Raw genomic sequence first — 24557 nt, 5'->3', positions numbered from 1 at the left:
GTTTGTGTAAAGCTGCTGTTTTGCTTCCCTAGTTGCACAGTTTTATCTGAGCTGTTTTGATGTTTCCATTGTCTTATATCCTTCCAGCCCTGCTTTGTATGGCAGCATTCATAAATTTAATTTTGAATTTGTGGCCATTCCCTCACCCTCTTGCCCACCAGGTGCTGGAGGTGCCTGGAGATGCACAGGAGCATCTCCAGTACCCTGAGCTGGGCTGGGAGCACTTCCAGAGTTACCCCATCCCTGCCCCTTTTGTGCTGCTGCCAGGAGAGAGGCTGCTTTTCCAGGTGAGAGAGCAACTGCCCCAAATCCCAGATCTTGGCTGCTCAGCCAGCCATGCCCAGGCCTTGGGACTGTGGAAAATGCATATTTTACAATTGCTTTTCACAAACATTAAAATGAATATTTTATGTGTTATGTTAGAAAGTGAAGCTGTATTAATTCACTTAAGTACTGTGTTAAATATAGTTTTAGGTTACAGCAAAAGGTTGAAATAGAAACTATGTTATGTAAGATACTTTTTTTAAAGAGAGGACTCTGAGATGGCAGCCACAGGACACCTGAATCTTTCAGAGAATTTATTGCTCCATTATCAGAAATTAACTTCTTCCTGTCTTGCTCAGCCCTGAAGACACCGTCAGGATTCAGAGGAAGAAGCTGACACTGACCAGACAGAATCCTGTGTTCGAATTGAATTTATGCATCATGGATGAGGTGTATGAATATGCTACAGGCTGTTGCTTTTAAGGGTTAATCCTCTGTTAACGTGGGTCCTTTTTGGGGCTTATTTTGCCCAGAAAGAGGTATCTGGGCTGTCTGTAACTCTTTTTTTCTGTTGTCTCATATTGTCCTAATCCTAATTGTTCAAATTTTTATTACTCTAATAATATTGCTATTTTCCTAACCATTTTATTGCTATTAAACTTGTAAAATTTTAAAAAACAAGTGATTGGCGTTTTTCCCAGGAGCGAGCCAGGCACCTCCCTGGCTTGGGGCCAGCTCTGCAGGGCAGGGGAAGGGCCACAAAGGTGCCTTTGTTCCTCCTGCCTGCCTGCTGCTTCACCCCAGCCCTGCTGTGGCACCTACGAGGTGGAGTCATCTTTCCACAAAAAATCTCCAGCAGCGTTTCCCAGGTGCTGGAAACCACAGTGGGATTGGCCTTGTCCCCCCTGCTGCCTTTCCCCAGGAAAATTCCAGGCCAGGAATAATCCAGGTGGGGATTGTTCTGCTCAACCAGGATTTTGCATTAATCCCTCTCAGATTCCTCTGCCTGTCTCTGTAGGACTGACCTCCCATCCCATGAAGAGCTGTGAAAGGCACCTCAGGCATCTTCTCTTTCAGAGTCACAGGATCTTTCAGCCCTGCTTACCCAGGAAAGTGAAGGTGGATAAACTACAGGTGTCAAGTCCTTAAATCTGCAGGGAAAGGAATTATTCTCTAACAGAACAGCTGGGGCAAACCCCAAAAAGGCGCTGGCCCAAACCCACCTTAAGTCTGAGAGGGGGAAAGAGGTCTCCAAATCAGGGCCTGGCCAGGAGCAGAGCCAGCTCTGATTGCTGGTTTGAAGCTGGCCACGTCTCTGCTCACACATTTCTTGTTTTCTTTCCCTTGTGCCAGCAGGTGAACTGTTTATTTCCCAGTGTCTAACAATGTTTTACCTCTCCTGACAAACACTGCCTTGCCCATCACCCCAAACCAGCCCAGCAGGCAGCACTGCTACAATCCCTGTGCAAATGAATCTCCATTTGGCACAGGAGCTACATTTAGGGATGGTAAAATTTGACCACTTTTAGAATCTCATCCTGTTCTTTGTCCCTCTGCTCTCAACTCCCTGCTTAGGGAAAAAAAAACACCTGGGGGAAAAAAAACCAAAAAGACAAAAATGCCCTTGGGTATTAAGCACCTGCAGCTCCTATCAAACATCAGCTGGGACCAGAGAAAAGGAAAGTGGAGCCTTTTTGATGAGGAATTTGCTGTCTGAGTCTCACCTGGCTGCTCCCAGCACTGTTGGGTGGTTTGGGCTCAGATGGAAGCTCAAGCCTGTCCCAGCAGAACAGGCTCCCAGCTCCTGCCCATGCCCATCCCTGTCCCAGGAGAGCAGCAGGACCAAGCCAGGACGCACCAGGCTCATCCACTCAGTGGCTGTTGGGTGCCAGGCTTCTTTGGCACTCTGGAATAGGAATAATTGGATTTTCCGTGCAAACTCTTTTGGATCCCGATGTATTTGGGATGCTAAAAACGTGCATCCTGTGCCCTGCTTCTGCTTCTAAATACAGAGCTGCTGTGCAGCACAATGTTCTGCCTCACCACCTGCAGCACAGCACCAGACTAAACCAAAATGCCAAAAAACAACCCCCCAAACATGCAGACCTGAGGGGCCCAGCCTTGTTGTGGCAACGGTGATTTTTAGGATGGCAGTGGGAAGCAGGGGGTGTGCAAAATAATGTTCCTCCCAATCTCCTCCAGGGGAGAAAGTTGGGAAGGATGCAGGGAGGAGTGAAAATGAATGAGGTGTCTTCCCCTCCTCCCATTCTGTCTTGGGTTTAATGGTTGGAAAGGATGCCAGGGAGCCACAAGCCCAGCACACCCAAATGAACCTGGGGATGGGGCAGAAATGTGCAAGGCAAGAAACCCTGGGTGAGAGCAACCAAGTCAGGCAGCAAAAACCACCCAGGGGTGTAATTTATTCCATGCTCCCACTGCTCCCGTTTGCTCCTGTGCTGGGGGCACATCTCTGAAGGAACCACATCAGTCCCTGCAGATTTGGCAAGCTGGAAACAGCCAGCACAGGTACTGGGAACAGCACAGGGCAGAGGCTTTTGTTGATTCAGTGAAGGGTGGAGGGAGGTGCAAAGCAAGGGGAAATCACCGATAGGTAGAGGGAGGATGGAGCTCTGACAGCAAAGGTCCCCTCAGGACTAAGAACCAGATTTCTGGAGGGGAGAGAAAACAAAACAAAACAAAAAACAAACAAACAAACAACTAAAAAACCAACCAACAAACAAAACCCAACAAAAACCAAAATCAAAAAACCCCAAAAAACCAAAAAAAAAAAAAAACAATAAAAAAATCCCAGGTTTTTCTTACAGAGAGAAATCACATGTTTCCTCATGACTAGAATATAATGAATGGCCCAAAGAAATATTCCAAACAAACAAACAAACCAAAACCCTCTCATCTGAGCATATTCCTTGCCTTCCAGCCTTCTTCTGTCCCCAGCATCCTTCCCATCCATCTCCCACACTGAGCTTCCCATTAGTGGGCAAACAGCAGATGGACAGGAGCCTTGAGCTGAGGATCCAGAGGAGTTGCAACTCCAATTAACACAACTTTTCTTCCCAAGTCCTTCTGTGCAAAGATCCGGGCTCTGGCAGGGGGGTCCCTGAGCACAAGGACAGAGGAACGAGTCCTGCCCGTGCCAGGGAGATGGGCCAGCAGTGCCCAGGGGCACATCTGCTCCTGCTTGCTCTGCTTCCCAGGGCACTGAGGTTGTTGAAAACAAGCTGTTCCCAAGCCCAGAGGAAGGGCTGGCGCCTGCCCAGGGGTACCTGGCAGAGGGAGGCACGGCGGCCCCACGGGATGGGTGCACTGTGCCCAGGACACTTCCCAGAACTGCAGGATGTTTTGGCAGGGCTGCAGCTCTTGCAGCATGCTCAGGCAGAGTGCAGAAATACGCACACACAGCTCCAGGTGCCTCTGGGTTTTGGCTTAGAAGAGGACTGTCCAACAACAAGTGACACACACGACTAAAATCCCACCCAGCAGCAGCTGAGCTCCTCATCCTGCTGCTCCCACAGACCCCTGAGCACACAGGACTGTTTCACCTCCCCAAAATCCCCCCAAGCCCCACTCTGGGAGCCCAGCTCAGGATTGCACCACCTTCCCCCAGCCCTAGATCTGGCCCAGCTCTGCTGAGAACACTTGATCTCCTCCCCGAGCGCTGCCAGCTGGGTGAAATACAGCTGCTGCCTCAATAGCACTGCTGAAAAAAAAGCCTGACATTACTCACAACAAAAAGACAAGCATTGCTGTGCTTGCTTTAGATTTCATGGGAGCAGTTTCCACTGCTCCATGGGCAGGGGAGACTAGCAGGGGGAGCTGCTGGATCTCAAAGGGCTCTTTGGGCAAAGCTGCCACAAACTCCCACCCAAATCATCCCGTTCTCCTGCAGAACCTGTGGGGTATCACTGCCATCCCCGTACCCTGAGCTTTGCTTAGAGATTCTTGGTTTGCCAAGACCATCTCTTCCAGCAGAAGCTCCCACCTTACAAGTTCCATGGCTGGAGATCACCAGGAAGCTGAGGGAGAACATGCCAGGAGAGTCAGCCACAAGGAGAGGTGGGAAAGAGGGAGCCAGTTAATCACCCAGCATGTGTTATCTGTCTGGGCGGAAAATGGTCTGAAAATACCCTGTACTTCAGAGCAAGTGCATGGTGATTCAACCACCTGAAGCCTTGGCCTCCAGCTTTCAGATTAAGCCCATCTCTAAGCCCAGCTTCTCCCAGGTAGCTTCCAAAATGGAAATGGAAAAGGACAAAACAGCCCTGGGCACAGCCATTCCCACCTCAAACCTGGGGGCTTGCTCGCTAAAAATCCCCTAAAAGCAAAACCACCTGAAGCTTATTGTTTCACTTTTAAGCTTCTTACTTTGAAGTTCATCAGAGCATTACAATTTAGCATTTAAATCAGCCAGTATGTAGTGACTTTAGAACAACACCAAAGGATCATTTGAGGGCTGAAGTGGTGCCTTAACTGAAATTATATTTTCCTGCTTGCATAAAATCCAGAGTCCAGACACTGACCTTTTAACACATTAAGTGATGTTTTACACCAGTTTCAATATAACTGTACTTATAAACCAACCACAGATTAGTCTATAATTTTACAAACAGTATTTAAGCAGAGTAGAAAAGACACCTGTAAATAAACAAGATATTTACAGGTGATAAAAGATTAAAGTGAAAAGAAAAGAAAAGAAACTACCCTGAACAGTGCAATGAATGACATGGAGAGGCATTGGGCAGATTGGTGTTTGTGGTTGAAAGAAATGGTCCCAGAATTTTTCCAAATACCTGCTGGCCACCCTGTTTGCCAAAATCCAGCTCAGCAGGGCAGGAAGCTCCTATTTCCTCCTTTCCCCGTTTTTTAGGCATTTTGGCCAGGCTCTGGCACGGGACAGAGGCAGCTGGGCAATCCAGCAGCTGCTCAGCATCTCCACAAGCCATGGATGGGTTGGAGCCACACAGCTCTGTGATGAGAAATAACAGCCTAACCCTGGCTCTGATTAATATTTCTCATTTTAACAACATGTTTGGCACTGTGGAGAAGCTGCCAGCAAAAACTGTGGAGTCTGGTGCCTCACCCACCCACAGGACCTGAAAACAAGAGCGCTGTCAGCTTCAAACCTGCCTGGAGGGTGAGGACCTTTCCTTCTGAACCCTCATGCCTGGCCAAATGGGGTCCTGAAGATCATCAGCCCCAGGTGCAGGGGGTTAGGGCAGAGGGCTGAGGCTGCTGGGGAGCCACCAAATACCCTGCCAAGCACCCATTGCTGCCCTGCACCCCTGGGTGCAGGATCTCCAGATCTCTTGTTATCATATAGCACTGCAGGCTTATATTTGTGAATGTGGAGAATGAATTACTTAGAATATTAACTATTATTTGCCAGGGAGGAGGTAGACTTCCAGCTTTGCTGTTTCCTCTCGTGGCATCAATAAAAAGACCTTTGGTGGGAGAGGAATCACAGCCAGTGCTGGGACAGGTGAGAAGTTTCTTGCCACCAACATAGTGTCCCCCAGGCTGTGTTTTCCACGGCAGTTTTCCGGTTCTAGGCTTGTGGGAGCTCCCATTTCCATTTTCCTGCCTTCCCAGCAATTTTGAGGAAGCAAAAGCGAAGCCAAGGAGGGCAGAGAGTTCAGCAAAGAAGGGCAAGGAGAGGAGGGTGCCGAGGTGAGCTGTGCCAAGCCTGCTGCAAAGGGCTTGCTGGGAGAAGACCTGGGCACAGCTTGCTGACAAAGGAGCTCCCAAACAAACAAGCTGGCTCCACCTGGGGCAAGCGATTATAAAAGCTCGGCACAGCCCTCGGATTCCTCCCAGCAAACCGACTGTGGCTGGAGGCAGGGATTAAAGCCCGTGCTCAGGAATGTGGCTCCTTCCCGCTGCGGAGTCCAAGTTGGCACTGCATCGCCACTCAAGACTCGGCTTACATAATGCAGCTTATGAAAGCAAAATAGCACGGCCATGCCAGCCTGTGGGCAGGCCAGGATGGAAGCAAAGAAAGGGAAAGAAAGGCGTTTTTTGGCTGAGGTGAAGCCTGGCTGCCCCCTCTACAGTGCGGTGTTGCTGGGGAGGGAGAGGAAGGGAGCAGGGAGGGAAAAGGACCCAGTTCAGGTCTCCTGCACTGAGGGAGAAGGGCCCAGTTCAGTTCCCCTGCAATGAGGGAGAAGGGCCCAGTTCAGTTCTCCTGCAATGAGGGAGAAGGTCCCAGTTCAGTTCTCCTGCACTGAGAGAGAAGGTCCCAGTTCAGTTCTCCTGCAATGAGGAGAAGGGCCCAGTTCAGGTCTCCTGCACTGAGGGAGAAGGGCTCAGTTCAGTTCTCCTGCAATGAGGGAGAAGGGCCCAGTTCAGGTCTCCTGCAATGAGGGAGAAGGGCCCAGTTCTGCTCTCCTGCAATGAGGGAGAAGGGCCCAGTTCTCCTGCAAGGCTCTGAAGACCCGCAGTCCTGGTGCTCATTCTGGAGTCACAGGATGTGGATTTTCCTCCCCACTTCGCTTCTCTCACCCTGGGTTTCTTCTCAGTCAGGCAAGTTCACGTTGAGGTCCACCACTGCAGGTTTTGGGGGGCCTAACGTGCAAGAAGCACCCAGCCCCAAATTCCATTCCTTCTGAGCACTGACACCTCCAGAGGCAGCTCAGAGATGCTCTGACCCACATCATCTCCCACTGGGAATGGAGGCCCTGGAGATGATGCTCCAGCGTGGAGAGCAGTGGGATTGTGTCTGCCCTGAACCCTTCTCCACTCATTCCCACCAGAGATCAGTGCACAAAAAGGAGGAACAGTCCCCAAACACCCAGCTCAGGGTGGAGTCTCGAGGCTCAGACTGAGATCACCACTCATGAGCCAGGCCATTCACAAGTGACATCTTTAGTCATCCCTCAGTGACTGATATCCCCCACAACCTGAATGGCCTTGGGAAAAGCAGATCCTACTAATGGCCTGGCCCCTTTGTCAGCAAGCAAAGAGTCGGCGCTCAATTTACATCCACACCAGACGTGTTGAAACTGCAAATAGGTCATCAGTCCCAGCTGGAGAGCCTGAAGAAGCGCTAGTGGGTGGAGGACCCACTCAGGAGGCAGCCCAGGTCTGACTCTGCAGCCAGCTGGCTGGGGAAGCCAGGCAGGCCTGAGGAGATCTTCCCTTTCAAGAGCTCCCACTTGTTCCCTAAGCAGCTTGTCCTCAGTTTAATCAGTAACTGAACAAGTGGGATGAGATGCTGCCTCAGCTGGAGCTGGGTTAGGGATGTGTGTGATGGCAGGAGTCCCCTCCCAGCTCTGCCAGCTCGCACAAGAAATTATCACACCTGACCTTTCTCCAGCATGCTTCTAGAGCATGCCCTGGCCTCCTTACAGGGCACAGAGAACCTCCAGCCTCTTCTCCTAAGGTGGAAAGTTCATCACTTTTATCAGCTGATGAACTGCAAGTGTAGATCTCAGCCGCGCCCCACACCAGAGGAGCTGCTGGAGCTCCAAAGGGCTTTTCAAGAGAACAAAGCTGCTCTGATAACAGCAGCTTCAAGCCCAAACAGAGGCTCTTGCAGAGCAAATCACCCTCTCAGCAGTCTGTGCCTGGGGGCAGAAGGAGATGCAGGACACTCCCAGCATCAGCACCCCAGGAAGAGGGGAAAACACAGATTGGAGAAATAAAAACACTTTCACCCAGCAACTTCTCCCTCCCTGCCTCTCTTCTCCCCCAGGTAAGGGCATCCAAAAGTCAGCTCAGCAAATCCTGGCCCAGCTAAAACTGGCTGATTCCTCCTCCTCCTCCAGATGTGTTCAGCCAGAGGCTGTGCCAGCCTGTGAAGGCTGACCTACCAACAAAAGGTAATCAAGGAAGATCAAATTGCACTAGAAAACTCCCCAAAAATGGTAATTGAAGAGGGATGGAGATACGGGAGCAGCATCAGTGGGAGTAGGAAAGGGCAGGAGAAATCCAAACAGCCACACCTGATGCAGCAGGCTCTGCAGAAAGGGAAAATCCCTTGTGTCCAGGCAATAACTGGGCTGGCACAGCCTGGCACAAAAAGATGCTTCAAGTGTGATCTTGATTAGCTCATGTGCTCCAGGCTGTGTTTGAAGGGAGCTGTGGCTAATCTTCTTTTGATTGCCTTAAAATCCAGCTGTGGGGGAAAGCCTGGCATGGGATCAGATATATTAATGGGTTAGGGGCAGCCTTGTCTCCTAAGCTGGTGTTTGATTAAGAGGGAGAATAACCAACAGGCACTTCAAAAAGCTGCTGCTATTTTTGGCTGCTTCATTTGGAGCAGTTCCTGATGCTTGGATGTGCCCAGCAAACCCTTTGGGACTGATCCTTGCTATATCATTATTCACATTTTAAGGATGTGTGAGTACAGAGAAAAGAGATTCGCTCCCTCCTGAGAGGCTCAGATCAAAAGTCAAAATGTTTTCGATGAATGCGTAAGACATAAATTCAGCTTCTGAGCGTTTCAGTCTCAATTTGTAAGAGCCCCGTGGCCTTAAGAGGAGCCCTCCCTACCCTACAGAGCTGGGAAATAGTGTTTAGGTAGCTACAAAGTAGATTCAGCAAGCAAGCTTTAGGCAAAAAAAGTCAGAAAACAATGTCTACGGGGAATAAGTTGTTTTCTTCCCCCCTTCTAATTCATTATAATCATTTTCTTTTCCCCCCAATACCCTTAATAATGATCTGAAAAGCCATTTCCCTGCACAATGTTGTTCTGACCTTGTTTTCAGCCGGGTAATTGTGCAGTGAGTGGATAAATGCTTTCTCAGCTGAGAACAAGAGGAACCATTAAGCATCAAGCTCCTGACCTAAATTTACATTCAGGGCAGCTGGAGGAGCAAAGGACTGATGCCTGCACCCCTTATCAGCCTGAGGGACACCCTGTAGATGGCATCTTCCTCAGGGACACCCCAATGGCACAGGGAGATGCTGTTTGTCCCAAAGCAACCCAAGGCAGGTACCCCTGCCCATGCCAGGGGGTTGGAATGAGGTGATATTCAAGGTCCCTTCCAAACCAAACCATTCCATGATTCCAATGCACAAAACCACAAAACCTGCTGCCCACCAGCTCCTCCTGCCCAAACCATTCCATGATTCCAGTGCAAAACACAAAACCTGCTGCCTGTCAGCTCCTCCTGCCCAAACGTTCCATGATTCTATGGCAAAACACAAAACCTGCTGCCCCATTCCATGATTCCAGTGCGAAACACAAAACCTGCTGCCCATCAGCTCCTCCTGCCCAAACCATTCCATGATTTGAGAGCAAAACATTAAACTTGCTGCCCATCAGCTCCTCCTGCCTTGCTGATGCTTAGTGGCCAAAACTGAGCCATGTCCCCTTTTCCCATTTTTTTTTTATTCCCCAGGAGGAAAGGGTGTCTGGAGGGAGATTCAACCTCAATGATTCACAGTGTTTGGAAGCACAGGATCTTTAAGAAAAACAAACAGAAAACCAAACCATGTTTTTCCTTCCTTCTGTGCCAATGCCTTTAGAAAAGTGCTCTTACTTCAGGTGAAATCCAGTTCTTTCCTCTGTAACATTTTCTTGGAATGCATCAGAAACAGCAGCTGCCTTGCCCTGAGCCCAAATCAGAACAAAACAAAGATTTCCAGGCTCCTGAGTTACTCCTGGGTTTGTTTTGGCTGCAGCACCCCAGCTTCCAAGTCCTTGTGGCCATGTCAGGATGGGAGGAAAGGTGTTCACTTTGCCTCTGTTCCTGTCACACCAGGCACAGGGACAGAAGTAAATTCGGGACTGTGCTGAGGAAAGTGCTGCCTCCAATGTTCTCCAGGAGGGAGATGCAGGAAAACAGCTGATCCACAAAAAACATGACGGCAGGAATGGCCTCATCAGCCCAGCAGGAGGCTCAGGTGCAGTTAATCCAGATTTAAAGGTGGGAATGGTTAAAGCATCCTCTCCTGATGGAAGCAATTCCTGGGGAGCTGGGGAATGGCACCATGGGCTAAATAAAGGACCATGCGAGCAAAGTGCCACATTTCCACTGCCTGGGTTATTTTCCCGAATGACTGGGCTTATACCAAAGGAGGACAAGCAGCATTTTCTCATTTCTCTCTCAGGGAGAATGGGAAAGGTTCTTCTTCCACAAAGCTCCCTTTTAAATTAAGTTTGCTGGGGTTTTCTTTTCTGTAGGATTTCTCTATCCTGTAGAACTTGTGAGGAGGAGGAGGCTGGGAAATGCACAAAGACCTAGCAAACCCATAACCCTCCCTATGGACATTCACAAGCCCAGGCCCTTTCCCATCCCAAAAGAATCCCATGCAAGCCAGAGCTGGACCATCCCTCATCACAGAACCCACCACTGCTGACAAATTCCCATTTTCTGGAGAGCACACATGGATTGAAAGACCCCTGACCCTCCCAAACCCCTTCCCCTCCAAATTAAAGCCACATCTACCCACTATGAGTCAAAATCCTTTTCAAATGGTGAAGGCAATACATGTACAAAAAAGAGGCTGCAGAGGTCAGATTGAAGGGTTTGTTCTTTTTTTCTTTTTTTTATTACAAAAAAAAAAAAAAAAAAAAAAAAAGAAACCTATTGGGAAGAAGTCCATATGCAACAGAATATAACTGGCACCATCTAAGATACCCAAGTGAAAAATCCCAGAACGTCAGAACCCCCCAGCAGCAGCTGGGAGTGCCAGGGCTGGCTGGGAGGGCCAGGTGGCCTCTCCCTTCCCTTCTCCTAGCCCCCATCATCCTGGCTGGATGGCAGGCAGCCCGAGAGAGCCAGGACACAACAGTGGCATCAGCGGTCTCTGTAAAACCATTCAGTCGGAGAAACTAAGAACATTAATTATGAAAAAAAAAATCTAAAACTTCTCTTCTTTTTTTTTTTCTCTTTTTTTTTTTTTGTTTTAACCTTTATCCAAAGCCCTGCTTTAGTGACATGCTAGCCCTGCTGGACAGGTGACACAGCCACAGCTCTGTCCAGAACGCTGTTGACCCGTCAACTCTTGGTTCAGGACACCTTCCTCCCACTCCGAGCGTGTCACGGCCACCTGAATTACAGTAACAAATGCTTCTGCAGGCTTCCTGCTCTGGGAACCCCCTCCTGCAAGCTCCACTCCATGCTGGAACAAATCTCATCCCAGTCTCCCTCCGAGCTCACCCTCAGTCCCACCTGCATCCGACTGCATCCGCAAGAGCTCTGCCTGCTCTGGCTGGATGAGGCGTTGGAACGTCATCTCTTCCAAGAAAAAAACACTTTCATATATATATTTTTTTTTCTCTTTTTATATTTAAATAGAAAAATACTACTTCACTCTGTGTTATGAGCCAGAGATGGGTTGACTTCCAGTGACAGAACCAAGAGTTCTCCTCAATGCCAGAAGATTCCCAGAAACCTCAGAGTGGCCGGAGGGCGACGATGTCCCTGTCACGTCCCCAAATAGGCAGGAGCACACGCACAGCTCCCATCACCACAGCTCCCATCTTCCCTTCTCCACAGACAGCCATCAGTCAGCAGTGGGGCTGGCCCCCCAAATCTGGCTCTGTTTTAAGCTTTCTCCTCTCCTACACACCTTCTGTGTGTGCAGTCTGTCCCTGGAAGCCACAGGATCCCATCGGATGTACACATGAATTAGACAAAAAAAAAAAATAAAACAGTGGTTAAAAGTTCTCTAACACCCCGTCCTCCTCTCGTCTTCCGAAGAGTCAACGACAAACAGACACGGATAAAACTAAACCTGCCCTCCTCCCCCACCTCAAGACAACAAGAGTTACTGAGACACGAAACATGTTATCTTGTACCCTCGGGATTACAGCTAGAAGGGAACTTTAGGGGCGCGGGGAGGCGCGGGGGGAGGCGGCGGCGGCGGCCGCGGGGCGCAGTCTGCTCAGTTCTTGTACTCAAAAGGCTCATCCCCGGTTTCGTTGAGGAGACACGTGCGGACCAGCGCCTCTGTCACGGCATAGGGGTCGCAGTTGGCCGAGGGCCGGCGGTCCTCGAAGTAGCCCTTCTTCTCGTGGCCCACGTTGCGCGGGATGCGGATGCTGGCGCCGCGGTTGGCCACGCCGGCCGAGAACTCGTTGATGTTGGAGGTCTCGTGGAAGCCCGTCAGGCGCCGGGCATTGTCCAGCCCCCCCTTGGGGTCGTAGGCGCGGATGTGGTACTGGTGGCGCTTGCTCAGCTTCTCGATGGCCTCCTCGATGTGCCTGCAGAGGGAGGGAGGGAGGGAGGGACAGGGGTGGCACAGTGAGGGGTGGGACGAGCTGAACACCTCTGGAGCTGAACGCCTCTGGACTGTCGTGTCAAAGTGACAGCGAGATTAATCAGAGTCCCCGAGGCACGTTGTGATGATGCCTTGTGCCCCACGGCCCACATGGCTGTTCATGCCAACACGGGGTTTCTCTCCACTTTTGTTGCTGGCCCAGAAAAGTCCTCATGGCCAAACCCCACAGGTTCCCAGGGAGTACCACCTGTGAGACACCACCAGTTAAAACTTCCCACTTCTCAGACAGGAGAGCTCTCAACACTGGCGTTACTATTCATGAAGCTCACAGAGTCACGTTATCTCAGGGCAGCACTAAGATTAAGGCAAAAAAACAGAGCTGCCAGGATGCATCTCTCCACACAGCTCCACTGACACAGTGTCCTGACTGCACAGCAGTCATGTGCAGGAACTCACAGTTTGCATTTTTAGGATGCTCATCTCTTAAGCAAACATGGCAGCCTTGCCCAGATGAAGCAAATGGTCTTTCTCTTTCATCATGGCTATAAAAATATCATTTAAAAAGCCCGGTGCTGAGCGGGTTTGTTTGTTTGTTCCGAGCACTGGGAGGTCAGGAGCTGGACAGGCTGTTAGAGATAGTTGCATCCTGTACTGGTGGAGCTGTACTGCTGGCTGAATTGCCCACCAAGCATCAAGAGAAGAATGTGTCATTAGAAAAAAAAATACATACTAAGAAAAACAAGAAACCACAAAAACAAAACTACCAAAAAAACCCTATCCAGAAGACTCAGATGTCACGCCAAGCACCAAAATCCCGTGTCATCCAAAATGCTGCCCAGTAAACAACCCAAACACTTACTTGAGACCTCCTTCTTCCCTCATGCTCTTGGTGCTGAAGTTGGTGTGGCAGCCAGCACCGTTCCAGTTCCCAGGGATGGGTTTGGGATCGAAGGACACCACGACCCCGAAGTCCTCGCACACCCGGTGCAGGATGAAGCGCGCGATCCAGAGGTGATCACCCATCTCAATCCCCTCGCATGGTCCCACCTGGAACTCCCACTGCAAGGAGGAGGGTCAGGGGCTCAGCGGGGTGGAGACAGGCACCTCCCACCCGCTGATGCTGACAGCCACGCAGCTCAGAGCAGGCACACACAGCTCCCCCTGCCTGGGGTTTTTCCATGCTCTCTCTCACTCCATGAAGCATCTTAGAATGATTTACCTGGGCTGGCATCACTTCTGCGTTGGTTCCTCCGATTTTCACGCCGGCATAAAGGCACGCTCGGTAGTGGGCCTCCACAATGTCCCTGCCATAGGCTTTGTCTGCCCCCACACCGCAGTAATACGGACCTGCAACAGCACAGGGCAACATCAGCCTCCACAGGGAAAAACCCTGACATCCAGTGAACACCCAGCATGCACAGAGAACTCTTCAAAAGCCCCAAGGTGTGTTTTTCATGGAAGAACTGGCAGGGTAGAACACTGACGGAGAGTAAGTTCGCCCCGAGTTTAAGTCTGCCTCTGAGTTTAAGTCCCCTGCAGACCAACAAACCCAGCAGCAAATTTGGATGTGGCCAATCCCCACCTCAGCCTTTCTGTGACAAATTTAATCTTGTTGGTTGCTTGGTTTTTGCCAATATTCCACTTTCTACCATCCACCTTCAGTTTTAGGAGCACCTTGAAGCCCTCAACTCGCCTGAAGCTGTGCCACACAGATTTCAGTTCAAACACTCCCAACTTGCTCCAGGCTCCCAGAAGATTACCTTGGGGTCCAGGGAAGCCATTGGAAGGCCAGCCAAATGGATGTCCATCTGTGCCCAAGAGAGTGTACTCCTGCTCCATCCCAAACCAGGGGTGCTGGTTGGACACCATGTCCATAATCCTCCTGCAGGTGTGCCGGAGATTTGACTCTGGAATGGAAAAGCGACACGAGGCTCATGAGCGATGCCACCTCCACTCCCCATTTCTATTTATTTAACACTTTGAGTCCCAAGCAGCACTGAAGAATCCCAAGCCCAGCCCTTCAGTCCATCACCACCGCTTCGTCTGCCCTCTTCTTTCACGTTATTTCTGTGTCATGCTAAGGGCACAGACAGCATTGGGCAGGGTTCCCATTCCCCTTCCCAGGAACACCAGGAGAAGGGAAGGAGGGGGAAGGTCGATTCATTCACCTGCAGACTGGCGGTTGTACTTGAAGACCTCACAGAGAACGAGTTTATTGGGGTCCTTGCGGAAAGGGTCCCGAAACATGGCAGCAGGTCGCAGGTACATGTCACTGTTGGAGCCTTCGGACTGGTAGGTGCTGGAGCCATCGAAATTCCACTCGGGGAGATCTGGAGCAAAGAGAGGAACCAGCCACAGTGACCCATGGGATCCCTGCCGCCCTCCAGGAAGACAGATGTGAAGATGCTCATAGAGAATAGGTTTAGTCCCAGCTCAGCTGATTTTGTTCCAAGTGGGGGAAGCAAAAAAAAAAAAAAAAACAACAAACCCAAAACAAGCAAAAAAAATCACAGGAGTGCAAGTCCCCAGCCACCCTGGAAAATAACAAGTTGCTGGGCTGTTGGCCAAGCCTGAGTGAACAGAGTAGCACTGAGGACATTTCCCATGTCACAACAACCACAGGGATGAGCAAAGCACCCGGTCCCCTCAGCTGGGAGAGGGCAGACCACGAGCCACCTTCCAGCTGTGGGAATGAGGGGAGCCATGGAATACCCTCAGTAACACCACCAAGGCCTTAAGAAGGTGGGAAGGCAAATCAGAGAGGTGGAATCTCACATGGAAGGGGAGTGTGGCCCCTTGCCCACCCTCCATCCTGACCACTGCCCTCCAGGTCAAAGCCCAGAACTCTACCCAGGCAATGTTATCTCCTCCATATCCCAGAGGGAAAGAGGGAGGATGGGAAGCACAAAGATCTCCTACAGGAGCTGTGCCAACCACTCCCTCAGAGGGAAAAGGGGAAAGGAGAGATGGGAAAAGAAAAAAAAAAAAAAAAAAAAAAAGGAAAGAAAAGAAAAAAGAAAATTCTGCTCAGTCACACACAGTATTTTCATTTCATAACTGTCTCCAGCCAGCTCCATGGCAACCTGGGGAAAATCCTAATGCTATTATTGTGTAAGCTGGGACTGTTTGTTCTGAGGGACACAAGCTCTTAATTACACCGGATAGCTCCATTCTTTCCCCTGCACTTTCTTCTGCCAAACTACTTCCGGCCAAAACGAGTACTCAAGAGTCAATGGGCAGCCCAGCCCTTGCCAAGAGCCCCCAGCCCCTGCCAGCAGCCCCTCCACGGCAGGGACAGCACCAAGGATGGGCTCCCAGCCCCAGGCATCTCCCTGAAACTCCACATCTGGAGAGCTGGGAACATCCCCCTAAGGTATATGGGGAAAGAGGTAGCTGGAAGGGCACGAGGAGGAACATCCTCCCTAAAAACCATCCTTCTGCCACGGGAAGAGAGAAACGGCATCCTTCCTCCACCCAGTGAGGGGCCACGAGCGCTGCACCTGCCCTCTCACCTTCCAGGCTCTTGGGCTCGTGGTCCAGCGTGCGGGTTTTGCAGCGGAGGTGCTCCCCCGTGCCGTCGATCCAGATGTACATGGCCTGCACCTTCTCCCCCTGCGGCAGCTTCATGTACATGTGCTTGATGGCTTTGCTCAGGTGGGAGCTCGCTGAGGTGGCCATGGCTGCAGTCCTGACGAGGGGGTTCCTGCGGAGGGGAATCACAGACAGCCCCAGCTGTGAGTCTTCCCCTGCGTGCCCACATTCTTCAGCACCCCCCTTCCCCACCCAAGGCCGGGAGGAGCAGGAGGCAGCTCGGCCGCAGGGCTGGCTGCCATCTCCAGCGGTTCCCTGTCATTCCTCAGGGAGAACACACAGCAGCTCAAGCTAGCCCTGCTCCAGAAACCCTTCAAAACACCAAACTCCTGCTAATAAACCAGAGCAACAGACTTCCAAAGGGCTCCTTAGCCCCACATGAACTTTTCACCTCCACACTCTGCTCAAGAGCAAGGCTAATGCAAGGAAAGCTTAGCTGGGGCTTTCTTAATAAATCTGCATCATCGAGGAGGGCTTTTCTGCCCCAGCTGCTTTCTCAGCCTGGCTGAGGCTATCCAAGCCCGGTGCCAGGGCAGCAGGAAAAGCAACAGGCAGCACACAGGAGCCCTGAGCACCCCAGCAGCAGTGGGGAGCGGGATGGGCCGGGGTGGCTCTAGAATCCCCAGAGCCCTGCGGGCCGGGCTCTATCGCCAGCCAGCCCACTCGTGTCCGACCCACAGTAGCGGCTGTTTTCCAGGGAAATGCCGGGAATGCCGGCACTTTGGGAATGCGGACTGGCTGGGGAAGCCGCTCCAACATCCCTGCGGGATAAGCCGTCCCCAGCCCTGCCCGCCGCCCTGCCAGAAGCATCTCCCACGCGTGCCTCTCCAGGCAGCCTCGTGGGGGCCAAAAATAAAACCACAAAAGCTGCAAAGGGAATGTTTTCAACAGAAAACTCAAGCTGCCACTTCCTCCTCCTCCACCCGCCCCCCCCCTTCCCCCAAAGGAGGAATTTCCCCTTGGGAGATCTCCCCGGGGCTGCCTCCCCGGCCCTGCCGAGCCCGGCGGGTGGCGGGCAGCGGTGTCCCCGTGTCCCCCCGGGCCGGTACCTGCGCTCGGCGGCGGCTGCGGGCGGGCGCGGGGCTCCCACGCTCGGCTCCCGGGGCCGCGCCCGCCGCCCCTTTATGGCGGAGCAGCGCCGGCCCCGCCGCACGGATTGGGCAGCGCGGCGGGACGGGAGGGACACGGCAGGGGGGACAGGCCCGCCACCACCCCGCCTCCCTCCTCCTCCTCCTCCTTCTCCTCCGCCCGCTCCGGCCCGGCCGCCCCCGGCAAAGCGGCACTCGGGCGGGTGCGGGAAAGTGAGGCAACAGAGGGAAGAGAGCGGAGAGGTTGGGTGGGTTTGGGGTGTTTTCAACAGCGCTGCCGACTGGAAAAACAACCCCTCGTCCCTGAGCGGGCGGGAGCGGATCCAAGGCTTTCGGCAGCGTTTACATTAGGCTGCCTTGGCAGAGCTGGCAGGGATGGAATCCGGCCGCCCCGGGACAACAGGGAGAGAGGGAGGCATGGAGCTCCACCGAGCCCCTTTGGCTTGGTGCCCGCTCTTGGGAAGGGGACAAAAGCCTCGGTGCCCTCCTTGGAGCAGGTCACAGCCTCCAGCAGCTGGACCCGCAGAGCCTCGCTGCAAGGATCACTCGAGGGGGGAGAAATCCTCCAGCCCCACCATAGGAGTGCCCAGCAAACCGCAGGCAGTTCCCAGTGTTTTTCCACCATGTCCGGGTCTCCACCCCACAGGGTCGCTTGTCCCATCTGCTGCAGCTCCAGGAGATGGGACAAGAGACTCCGGATCCACGGGGCGGGAGAGCTACGCCAGCAGGAGCAGACGGAGCTGGCAGCCGTGTGTGCACACACCAGGGCACACGCCACCCACACGCCTGCCACGGAGCCACAGGATCCTGCTGTGCCCTGTGCCAGCCTCAGGAAATGGCACCAGAACTGCCTATCCTCGAGAAGCTGGAGCCTCCCCGCCATCCCAAGCCACCCTGCCTCGGACACGGCCACTGTACAGCCAGAATCCAGAGGGAAAGTGGCCAGGGAGAGCCGGATCCTCAGGAGGGAGGAGGTGGAAGTGCTGGCCAACACCAGGCTTTGATTTATCACCCATCTCAAGAGCCAGATCCCCACCCTCCCTGCGGGGACAACTTGGCTCAGCCCTCAGCAGCACCTTGGAGCAGCCGTGGGTGTGTGGCAATCCCCCGGGGCTGTCCAGAACGAGGTGAAATTCGGGTGCTTCTCTCCTCCTGGAATTGCTTGAGCAAGGCAGAGCCACCGAGCATTGCAACAGCCTGCCCTGAGCACTCCAGAAAGTGCTTCCTGCCAGCACCACCCCTGCTCCTGCACCCTGAGCACACAGAAATGGCTCCAACGCACAAACAAACCAACGAACGTGGTGTTTTAGCCTGGGAAATGAGCTCAGCAACTCACGTTCAGCCCAAGTTCAGCTGTGGTCACCCAAATCTAACAGCTCAGCTGGAGTAAAAGGAAGCAGAGCAGGAGCAGGAGCCCAAAATAGCTCCCATAAAGGGGAGCTGTCAAGCCACAGGCAATGTAAAGCAGCGTCCAGCCCTCTTCCCTAGGTTTGTGGAGGGTTTCTTTCATCTGAGAGCTCTGACAGCTCCAAATTCTTGGAATTACCGTTCTACCTGCACATTTCCCAGTAACTCTGTCCACCTTTGGCTTCGAACACACCCACATGTTTACAAGAGGAGGCCCCTGAGCAGTGGGGTGACCCCCGTGCCCTGCAAGCCTCGGGGCTGGGCAGCTCCAGCCAACCCTGAGGGCAGGCGGGGAGCAAAGGCAGCTGCACAACGCAAACATCATCTCCCCATCCCAAAAATCCACACCGGGCCGCAACCCCCAGGCTGGCAGAGCCCCCCAGGGTGGGCAGGGCTGTGGTGGCGGGGGTGGCAGGAGGGTGCTGCCAGCCCCAGAGGGTTTGCTGGCTGGCTCATGCCCAGGGCCCTGTGCTCGCCCTGCACGAGTTGGGGAGCCGGAGAGAAGCGGCAGCCGCGGACCCAGCGCCCTCTCCCGGGAAGCGTTCCCGGGCCTCCTCAATGGACTCACCCGGCTTGTTTACCGCCTGCCTTCCTTCCCCTCCTCCCCTTCCAGACCGCCTTTTTAAATTTTTTTTTTAATTCATTTTCTTTCTAAAAATTATATCTTTTTTAAAATTTAATTTCGTTTCTTTTATTTTTTTTTCTTTTTAATTTTTTTTGGGGGGGAAAGCCTTCTCGGGCTTTTAAAAAATTTAATTTAGTTTCTTTTTTTTTTCTGTTTTTTTTTTTTAAATTTTTTTAAATTTTTAAAATTATTTTTGGGGGAAAGCCTGCTCGGGCTGTGCTTTGGCCCAGCTGCGTGCTCCAGTGACCCTTGGTGTTGCAAAATAATTTTTAAATTTTTTTGAGGGGGGGGAAGCCTGCTCAGGCTGTGCTTTTTAAAAAACTAATTTAGTTTCTTTTTTTTTTAAATTTTTTAAATTATTTTTTGGGGAAAGGCTGCTCGGGCTGTGCTTTGGCCCAGCTGCGTGCCCCAGTGACCCCCGGTGTCACCAACAAAACCCTCCCGGGAGGCAGCTAGGGAGGGCTCGGTGCCCACGGTGACACCACCCAGGAGTGGATTGAAAGCCACCTTCAAAGGGCCACAGGCACAGCCAGAGAGTGAGACAATGTCCCCTGCCAGGGGTGAGTCCCAACTGGCTCAGGTTTTTCCTTCTTCCTGCTGTTAATTCGTGGGAACACCTTTATGGCCTTTAATGGCCTTTATTGGCCCAGCCCGGCGCTTCCCGCCAGCACAGTTTGATATCCTGAGACAAGTGCCAAGGTTGGGAAGTGGCTGCTGAGTTAGGAGGGTTGGGCAGGCTGGACTTTGCAGCCTCCTGCCTCCAAGGCAAGCCCTCGGGGACAGGGAACAGCCGTGTCCCTGCACCCTCCAGGGGAGCAGGATGAGTTTCTCTCAGCTAGCATGAGGAATTCCTCCCCTTTTCCAGCTCCAGCCAGCGGCCAGGCAGTAAAGGATCAAGGCTTCCCTCTGCACTGTGCCTTGCTGGGGCTGCTGTGACTCATCCCTTGTCTGTGTGTCCCCCTCCATCCCTGTCTTCCATCTGGGAATGCCTTAAACTGCAGAAATGTCACACCATTGGGAGGGGGGGTGGCAACTTGAGGGTTAAATAGACAGGATATGAAATTTCCATGTGGCTCAGACCCTGGGGCAGTGTCTGATGGCTTTTGGGGACTTTGCCAGCACTGTGATCCTCACCCCAGACCCTGGGATCTCAAGCCCAACAGATTGCAGACCCAGACTGCTAAGCCCAGGTACCCACTGGTCTTTCACCAGCACTAAAGAAAAATTCTGAACTGGAAAGGAAATGTTGTTATTTTGGGTTGGTTTTTTTTTTTTTTTTCCAACAGAGATGTCACACAGGGAGGAGGAATTGCCCATTTTGTTGTGATGCCAAGTCCCAGGAGGAGGCTGAACACACCCAAAATGCCCCAGCCTCCAGCAGTGGCACAGCTGGGAGGGAGGAGGGATGGGCATAGCATCATGGAATCACAGAATGCTTTGGTTTGGTGTGGAAGGGACCTGGAGGTCATCAAGTCGAACCCCCTGCAATGAGCAGGAACATCTTCAGCATCTCTCCTCACCCCGCACTCAACACGCCCCTAAACTGAGCTAAATAAAGTGGCTGTGCTCAGGTTGGTCTCTTTCCCCAGGCAGCACTGACAGAACCACAGCACACAGCCTCAAGCTGCACCAAGGGAAATACAGGTTGGATATCAGGAAAAAGTTTTTCACAGAAAGAGTGATAAAATTCTGGAATGGCTGCCCAGGGAGGTGGTGGAGTCCCCATGCCTGGGTGTGTTTAACCAAGCCTGGATGTGGCACTGGGTGCCAAGGTTTAGTTGAGGGGTTGGGGCTGGGTTGGACTTGATGATCTCGAAGGTCTTTTCCAGTAATTCTGTTATTCTGTGAATTCTGTGAGCTATACCACTTCCAGATGCATCCAGGGAAGTGCTTTGTGCTGGGAGGCCCTGCATGAGCAACTGAACTGCACCCAAGTGACCTCAGCCACGGGCTGCCTGTCCTGATATTGCATCACCTCCACCCCTGCCCACCCCTGGGCACAGCTGCCTCTGCCTGGACCCACACCAGCAGCTCCTGAGGTGCTCCCAGCCTGGCACACCTGGCCACGCAGCACGTTTCACCCAGGGCTGGAAAATCCAGCCCAGCACCCGAGCCAGCGCTTAGCTCAGAAGTGACCGAGCCCCCGTGGGGTGTGGGGGATGAGGGCCCTGGGGACACTGACCTTGTGCAAGCAGCAGTGGCCGAGCAGTGTCCCCCGGAGCGCTGCAGGACGCTGACGAAACCCCCCAGGGCCGGCAGGCAGCAGCTGCTGGCCCTGGCTGTGAGCAAACATTGCACGCTCCGCAGCAGCCCCATGCTCCCTTTGAAGGTGCTGCCAGGGTCAAGGGTGGCCGTGGGCTGGTGGCCAGAGGGCTTTCAGCCTTTCCAGAGCAGCAGATCACCTGGGCCAGTTTGGGAAAGCAAATTAATCAGTGCAAACTTGCAGAGGCACACTCAGAGTGAAAGAAAAGAACCCCTCCCTCCTCATTCAGCTCCCTGGACCGTGCACAGGGGATAGAGGAACCTTGGGCTTTCAGCCTTTCCAGAGCAGCAGATCACCTGGGCCAGTTTAGGAAAGCAAATTAATCAGTGCAAACTTGCAGAGGCACATGCAGAATGAAAATAAAAAGAACCATTCCTCTTCATTCAGCTCCCTGGACCATGCACAGAAAGAAGAGAAGAAGAGGGACCTTGGGCTTCCAGCCTTTCCAGAGCAGATCACCTGGGCCAGTTTAGGAAAGCAAATTAATCAGTGCAAACTTGCAGAGGCACACTCAGAGTGAGAGAAAAAAACCCTTCCCTACTCTTTCAGCTCCCTGGACTATGCACAAAGGGAAGAGGAACCTTGGGGCATGGTCCCCAGGACAGCCCAGGCCATGGCACCAGTTTCTCTCTTCAATTAGGCAAAAAGCCACCTCATAGGACTTTGGGGACTTCACCTCAAACTTGAGGATAGCCAATTGGACAGGAGCCAAAAAGTCTTGCCTAAGCAATTTACTAGAAAAAGAAGAGAGCAAAGCAACTAATTGCTTTTGTGGAGTGTTTTACCAGGAGCAAGAACCTCTTGCACCTGGCTCAGGTTTTCTCTGTAAGGAGTTTTGTTATTTTGCCTTTTATTAAAACTTTTCTGCTTCCAACACTAAAAAAAAAAAAAAATCCAAAAACCAACCAACAAACAAAAAAACTTCTAAGCTTTTTTTCCTTTTTAAAAAGACAAAAAATAGTAACAAGAAGCAAATTCCTACAGCCACTTCCCTCCCCACCCCTCTCTGAGCCACCTGTCCCCATGCCCACCTGTCAAAAATGCATATTTTATGATGGGGTTTTCGCAAATATTAAAATGAATGTTATATGTGTTATGTTAGAATGTTATGTATTATTTTCTATATATATAAATTATGTATTAATTTTCTTAAGTAGCGTGTTAAATATAGTTTTAGGTTATAACATAATGTTAAAATAGAAGCTATGCTATGTAAGATAATTTTTTCAAAGAAAGGACTCACGGCGAGATAGCAGCCACAGGACACCTAATCCAAATTGTCCAAAATTTTTATTCCTCTAATTACATTGCTATTTTTATAACCATTTTATTAGTATTAAACTTTTAAAAGCAAGTGATTGGCGTTTCTGGCACCCCTCCCAGGAGCCCCTGGCACTGCCCCATGCCCCAGCAGCCCCCTGCCCAGATCCAGGGGCACTGCCGGCTGCCAGCCCCTACCTGCTGTGCTTGCAGAGCTTGCCCGGGGGCCAGCACCTTCCCCAAGCACGTGTTTGCCTCCAGCAGCAGCCAGGGGGGAAGCTGGAAGATGAGAACGTCAGGGACAGGCGGGATTTGAGACCCAGGAATTGCTTGGCTCAGTTCGTTCTGTACAAGGGTGGAGAACAGCCCAGGGAGAGCTCTCAGCACATGCCTTTCCCCGCTGCTGCAAATTGGTCAGGGTTGTTTTTGTCGGGATTATTTTTCCCCCCTATTTTGAGTTCACACTGTTTAAAAGCACTCCCAGCCAGGTTGGGGGCTGTGTTGGCTGTTAATCTCAGCCAAACACACTTCACATCTCCATAAGTGCAGAAATCCTCAAACTGCTGCCTGAGTGGATGAAGGGGTGAATTTGGGCCTGACATTGTAAATTATAAAACAAAAAACATTATAAAAAAATAATATTAATTATAAAAATTATTAATTATAACAGCAAGGTGCCGCTGCCCATGTCCCTCCCTCATGGCTGAATTAGGTCCCTGTCCTGCCACAACACATATTTAACCCAGGCTGCTGAAGTCAACAGCCCCAGAGGCTGGGGTAAGGTTACACCAGTGGTTCTGCTTCAGCTGGAGGGGAGACAAGTGAAGGCAGAGCCTGCAACAAGGGCTGTCAGCTGTAAGGGAACAGTCCCAAGCAAGGAAACCACAGACAGATGGCAACAGGCTCAAAAATACTCCCCAAGGAAACACCAGTGGGGTGCTTGCCGAGCAAACAGATCTCATGCACTCAGGAGACTGAGCAGGGAAATCACGTGAGAAAAATCACTGTAGGGTGCTCAAGAAAGAAAATCATATTTAAGGGTGAGCTGGAATTCATTGTAAAAATCATTGTAGTGTGTTCAAGAAAAGAATTCATATTCAAGGCTGAGCTGGAATTCCTCAGCCTAGAGAAACTCCACTTTTAAGGCTCTGCAGGCCTAATGTCCTATAAACTATTTATAGGAAAAGAGCATGAGGCTGTACAGGGGGGGGAAATTCCAAATTTTCCCCCAAAAGCTTGTGGTGGGGACATACTTATATACTTATATTTAATACTTATGCTAAGGGGGAGAGCAGGTTTGTGCACTCAGGCTGGAGCTCCCCTGATTTCTGGCTCTGCAGACCATCACCCAGAGCCAGAGCAATGCTGAGACATTTGGGGTGTGTGGGAAACACCCCCTAGCCTCCTGATGGCACCAAAAGGGCCAGGCTGGGCTGCTGGGGGGGCTGTGAGTGCCCAGTGACCCCAGGCAGTGAGGCTGACATTGTGTTTGGGCAGCCTTGGACTTTGCCACGCTGGGGAGCAGTGCCAGCTGATGTTGGGCAAGGAGAAAAACCCCAGCCCATCCCCTCTGGGAACGTGGGGCTCTGCCCCTCATCACCCCAGGGCTGCTCCCCACGTCAGGGTGGGTGATTTGGGCTGGGGCAGAGGGGCAGCAAAGCCCTCCTGATGTGTTTGATGTTGCAACCCTGCCCTTATCTTTTTAGGGAGCCCAGCCACTCCGAGCTTCCTTCTAAATCTGGGCTCTGCTCCTGTGTCCACCTCTTTTTTTCAAACTTTTTTTTTTTTTTTTCCTAGATAGCTACCCAGCTCGCGTGTGCTCCTCTTGTGAGGACACCATGTGCCCTGGGAAGCCAGGAGAGGAGAGCTCCAT

General features: G+C 51.8%; 1 protein-coding gene across 2 annotated transcripts; it reads right to left on the bottom strand.

Annotated features, from left to right (window-relative positions):
* Positions 1-10745: 10745 nt before the first annotated feature.
* Positions 10746-21524, bottom strand: GLUL (glutamate-ammonia ligase). Of its 2 annotated transcripts, none has more exons than XM_058029930.1 (7): positions 21344-21524; positions 15963-16153; positions 14619-14780; positions 14211-14357; positions 13670-13797; positions 13310-13509; positions 10746-12433 (listed from the first exon to the last, which is right to left on the bottom strand). In XM_058029930.1, exons 1-7 carry the CDS (start codon positions 21475-21477, stop codon positions 12115-12117), a joined length of 1281 nt encoding a protein of 426 aa, XP_057885913.1. In that variant the 5' UTR covers positions 21478-21524; the 3' UTR covers positions 10746-12114. The 2 variants fall into 2 exon arrangements, with proteins under 2 accessions (XP_057885913.1, XP_057885914.1); XM_058029931.1 differs by lacking the exon at positions 21344-21524 and adding an exon at positions 17091-17152.
* Positions 21525-24557: the final 3033 nt, after the last annotated feature.

The sequence above is a fragment of the Melospiza georgiana genome, chromosome 9 (assembly GCF_028018845.1).
Source record: "Melospiza georgiana isolate bMelGeo1 chromosome 9, bMelGeo1.pri, whole genome shotgun sequence".
In the NCBI taxonomy this organism is placed as follows: Eukaryota; Metazoa; Chordata; class Aves; order Passeriformes; family Passerellidae; genus Melospiza; species Melospiza georgiana.
Note: the sequence above shows the minus strand (reverse complement) of the source record. Positions and strands in the feature narration are given on the sequence as shown.

Bases quoted from the DNA above. Each gene is read 5' to 3' on its own strand.
- GLUL (XM_058029930.1), bottom strand. From the start codon at position 21,477: ATGGGGCTGCTGCGGAGCGTGCAATGTTTGCTCACAGCCAGGGCCAGC. The intron at 14,358-14,618 runs GTGAATGAATCG...TTTCCATTCCAG, and splicing joins GTACAACCGCCAGTCTGCAG to AGTCAAATCTCCGGCACACC. The intron at 13,510-13,669 runs GTAAATCATTCT...TCCTCCTTGCAG, and splicing joins CAGAAGTGATGCCAGCCCAG to TGGGAGTTCCAGGTGGGACC.